This window comes from Meleagris gallopavo, chromosome 27 (genome assembly GCF_000146605.3).
Source record: "Meleagris gallopavo isolate NT-WF06-2002-E0010 breed Aviagen turkey brand Nicholas breeding stock chromosome 27, Turkey_5.1, whole genome shotgun sequence".
NCBI lineage: Eukaryota > Metazoa > Chordata > Aves > Galliformes > Phasianidae > Meleagris > Meleagris gallopavo.
In genome coordinates this window covers 1,304,399-1,308,779 of record NC_015037.2, presented here as the reverse complement: position 1 = coordinate 1,308,779, position 4,381 = coordinate 1,304,399, and the positions used below count along the sequence as shown (strand labels likewise).

At 53.8% G+C, this 4,381-nt stretch overlaps 1 protein-coding gene across 1 annotated transcript; it reads left to right on the top strand.

Annotated features, from left to right (window-relative positions):
* Positions 1-43: 43 nt before the first annotated feature.
* Positions 44-4,379, top strand: LOC100543433 (methanethiol oxidase-like; the record flags this gene model as incomplete). The annotated part of the gene is given in 13 exon segments (XM_031556915.1): positions 44-56; positions 310-390; positions 847-959; positions 1,500-1,685; positions 2,145-2,265; positions 2,806-3,003; positions 3,183-3,235; positions 3,237-3,362; positions 3,481-3,559; positions 3,667-3,788; positions 3,883-3,975; positions 4,115-4,233; positions 4,346-4,379. Coding segments are annotated over 13 exon segments (1,338 nt in total), but the record flags the coding sequence as incomplete, so codon positions are not given.
* Between the last annotated feature and the right edge of the window lie 2 nt (positions 4,380-4,381).

Genomic DNA, 4,381 nt, shown 5'->3' with positions numbered 1-4,381 from the left:
AGTGCTCTGATCTGTGATACCCCATGGTCATGGTTTAGTGGGCATGGGAGTGATGGGTCAGAGGTTGGACTTGATGCTCTCAGTGGTCTTTTCCAGCCTCAAAGATTCCATGGTGCCCAGTGGCACCTGGAGGAGGATTCCTGTCCCGTACCTGAGATCTGTCGGGGCCACCACAAAGGGAGCTGCTGGTCATGGAGTCCTTGCTGGCAGCCAGGGGGGAGAAGTCCACTGAGTGGGACAGAGTCTTCTGAATAGGCACCACTGAAGGATGTGGACACTTCCCATTTCGTTTTCTTTTTCTCACCTCAGACAGATGCAGAGTTCAGTGCTACCAGTATCCCAGCTGCCCTGATGTTGTGAAACCCAAGTGCCATCAGGCATGCTCTGAAGGTAGGTGTTTGTGAAAGAGCTCTGACTTAGCTTCAGGTTGGGCGATGATCGAGTCTGTGTCTTTCACAGACCACCCTTAATTAACTTCATGTACTGAGTCCCTTCCTGAAAGGGGAAAACTGTAGCTATACAGTGATCCACTTGTGTTGTGTTTTACATCTGGTCCAGTCATGGCAGCAGAAAATTAATCTTAGTATCATACAATCATAGAATCTTTTGAGTTGGAAGAGACCTTTAAAGGTCATCTTGTCCCACTCTGCAATGAACAGGGACACCCACAGCTCCCTCGGGTGCTCTGAGCCCTGTCCTACCCACCTTGGTGTCTTCAGGGATGGGGCACCACCACATCTCTCCTAACAACCTGTTCCTCGTTCGTCCTGAGAGTCTCCTGAAGCTTTCATTTGCCTTTATTGTTATTTCATTGCATGTTCTAACGCTGATGTTCCATACACCTAGCTCCTAAGGAAGAGCTTGCGTATGTGACTTGTACTTACCGAGAAACGTGCGTCAACCAACCTGACTTCCTGGCCACCATCGATCTCAACCCCAGATCTCCGCATTACTGCCAGGTACCTGTGCCCAACCCTTCTTGGCCTGATGATCACTGCTGGCTCTGTCCTTCCAGATCCATGGCATTTCCTCTGTTGTACTGTCCCCGGTGTGCCTGGCTCTTGCTGAACCATCTCCATCTCTGTGTGCACACACCAGCTGTGACACGCTTCATATCTCACTTCTTGTGACATTAAGTGATGCTTTGAGTAGAATCTCCTGTCAGTGGCTCTTCATCAGCAAACACGGCCACCAGTGACCCAGGTGGCTTTGGGTTCTCAGCACTTCTGCAGGTTTCAGCATGCTTCTGGTGCACTGCAATTTCAGAGATGTTCTGTTATGCACCGCCCCAACCTGTCTGCTGACATCCCTATGGGAAATCAGCACCTACCTGTCTCTGACGGCTGCTAAGGCAGACTGACCACATCTATTGCGCGTCTTTGAAACGATTCCTTACTTTAAAGTTTTGACCTTTCCACTTCTAAGTTGTTGATTGCATGAAGGTACCTTTGTCCACCCATCTCCTCGACTAAACCCTGACTCTATCTTTGGCTGCTCAGGTGATCCACCGCCTGCCTGTGCCCAACCTCAAGGACGAGCTGCACTGTTCTGGGTGGAGTGCTGGCAAAGTCTGCTTTGACAATATCACAACGAAAAAGAACAAGCTGATCCTCCCCTGTTTGATTTCTTCCCGTATTTATGTGGTGGATGTGGGCACGCAGTGCCGAGCTCCCACAGTGTGTAAGGTATGTCTGGAGTGACTCCAACAAGTTGTTTCAAATGGGTTGTCAGTCAGTGCTTCTGGAGTAACACAGAGGGAGAAGGTCCTCTCCTCTTCTTCTCTTACCCCTTCGTTTTACAGAGTTGGGACAAGTTTCCCTCCCAGCTCTCTGTCAGACCAAAGAAGACTCCCATCATCACTTTATTCCCCACTGCATTCAGGGAGTGTCCAGTAACTGGAGATCATGTCACACACCCCGTACCAGTACCCCTCATAGTGAGGTGGACAAACGAGCTCTTACTGTTGGATGTTGTTCCATCCGTGTTGTCCATGTAAAGGAGAGCTCAGTGGCTTCTCTGCTCCTTTTCAAGGGTCTGCTGTATTCAGAATCCTCAGATGGTAAAAGGCTCTGCCTTTTTCACCCCAAAAAATTGAAATGAGCTGATCAGGCAGAGGCTTACATGTGAGTCCCCTTGTTTTTCAGATGATCGAGCCAGTGGATGTCTTCTGGAAGTGCAACAAGGGCCACCTTAGTGTAGTTCACAGTCTGCCCAACGGTGACATTCTGATCGCCAACATGGGGGATGCAGCTGGCCATGGAAAAGGTACGTTTCCTCCTGACTGTTCCAATAACATGATTCCTGTTAGAAAAATGGGAGCCTTATAAACCACAGACTTCCAGAGTTTCAAACATCAAATGTGAGTTAACTGTTGAGAACTCCAAGTATTTCTTTGCAGCTATGAGCCCATAGTCACCCACAAGCACGAGGGGCAGCGTGGGGAAATGAAGACGAGTGCAGAGGCATAGCTCTGCAGATTCAGGCAGTCAGTCTCACTGTCTGAGCAAGCGTTCATCCATCCCTGCTTGAGAAAGGGAGATGGGATGAGCAAAGCCAACGTAGGTAGCATGGTCACTGAATGCACTCTAACGCAAAGAATTGCGATCTGAAGCTGGGATAAATTTTTGGTTCAGAAAATTCTGCATAGCTCAGATGGAAAGCTGTGCTGTACTACACATGGTCCAATACAAAATACAAGCTGCAGCATCTGTGCAGCTAGCATCTCAAGGCAGAAAGTATTCAGAAGAGATTGGTCACTGGAGTTACCATCCATCCTTCGCACTTAGAAGTGATCTGTTGTGCTTCCCTCTGGTGCCACAGGTGGATTTATTGTGCTGGATGGAGAGACCTTTGAGCTGAAGGGCAACTGGGAACACGAGTGCGAGGTTCCCCCAACAGGCTATGACTTCTGGTACCAGCCACGCCACAACGTTCTCATCAGCACCGCCGGGATGGTGCCAAGAATTGCGGGACGTGGATTTAACCCGGATGATCTGAAGAAAGGTGAGGGAACGCGGACGCAGGCGCTGGGCCAGAGCTCAGCAGGCTCATGGGCGGATGCAGACGAGCTCGCAGGATGGGTGGGAGCTGGCGAGAGGGGACGGGCAGAGCGTGTGTAGGTGTCACCCACCTCCAGGGCTGCCCTCCCCTCCTGGCTCACTTCTCCTTCTCCTCCTGCTCAGGGGTCTTCGGGCGCCGCCTGAACGTGTGGAATCTGTCCTGCCGTACCCTGACCGCAGTGCTTTGACCTGGGGGAGGACTCGTTGCCCCTGAGCGTGAAGTTCCTGCACAACCCCGATGCTGCCGAGGGCTACGTCAGCTGTGCCCTGAGCGGCATCATCTACCGCTTCTACAAGTGCGAGGCGAGTGCTGGGCTGCAGCCCTGGGGCCCCGGCTGAGAGTGCCCCGATGGAGGGCTGGGAGCCGAGAGCAAGGAGCCCCAGCCTCGCTGCCGGTGTCAGCCACGTGTTTCTTGTACAGAGGGACAGCTGGGCAGTGGAGGAGGCCATCCAGATACCAGCCAAGGACGTGTCGGGATGGATTCTGCCCAAGATGCCAGGTGAGCCCTGCGTGCTGCTCCCCATTTCCTCCTGGCACGTTGAGCTGTGCGGGATGTCTTCCGGGGATGCCGCCTCACCCACGGCTCTTTCTTCTCTGCCCTCCCAGCCTTCCCCAGCGACCTGGTCATTTCCCTGGACGACAAGTACCTGTACGTCTGCAACTGGCTGCACGGAGACATCCGCCAGTACGAGATCTCCAGGACCTGCAAGCCCCGGCTGGTGGGACAGGTGAGGCGGGGGCAGGAGGCTGCGCTCGTAGTTCCGTGGCGATGGGTGGTGGTGGTCAGGTGCCAAGCCACGCGTCTCCGTGCCTTGCCTGCAGGTGTTCGTGGGAGGCAGCATCCTGCGAGGCGGGCCCGTGACGGTGTGCAGAGATGAAGAGCTGAAGTGCCAGCCGGAGCCCTTGGTGATCAAGGTGAGCTCTGCGGGCTCTGCCCCACGGCGTCCTCTGCACTTGGGCTCTGCTCTGCTCTCCCTTTTGCTGCTCCTGCTTTTGCTCATCGGCTGAAAGAGAGGAGCCATAGCAACGCCACTGCTCTCTCTTGTGCCTGCAGTGCAAGAGGGTGTACGGCGGCCCTGCCAAGATCCAGCTCAGCGTGGATGGCAAGAGGCTGTACGTCACCAACTCCTTCTACAGCACTTGGGACAAGCAGTTCTACCCGAACGTGGTCAAGTAAGGAACCTCGGGGAGGAAGGGGGCCCTTCTGGGTGTCCCTCGTGGGTGGGGATGGAAAGGTCAGGCGGCGCTGCTCTTGTCTGCAATGCTGCTCCATCGCCCCTCGCAGGGAAGGCTCTGTCATGCTGCAGATCGATGTGGACAC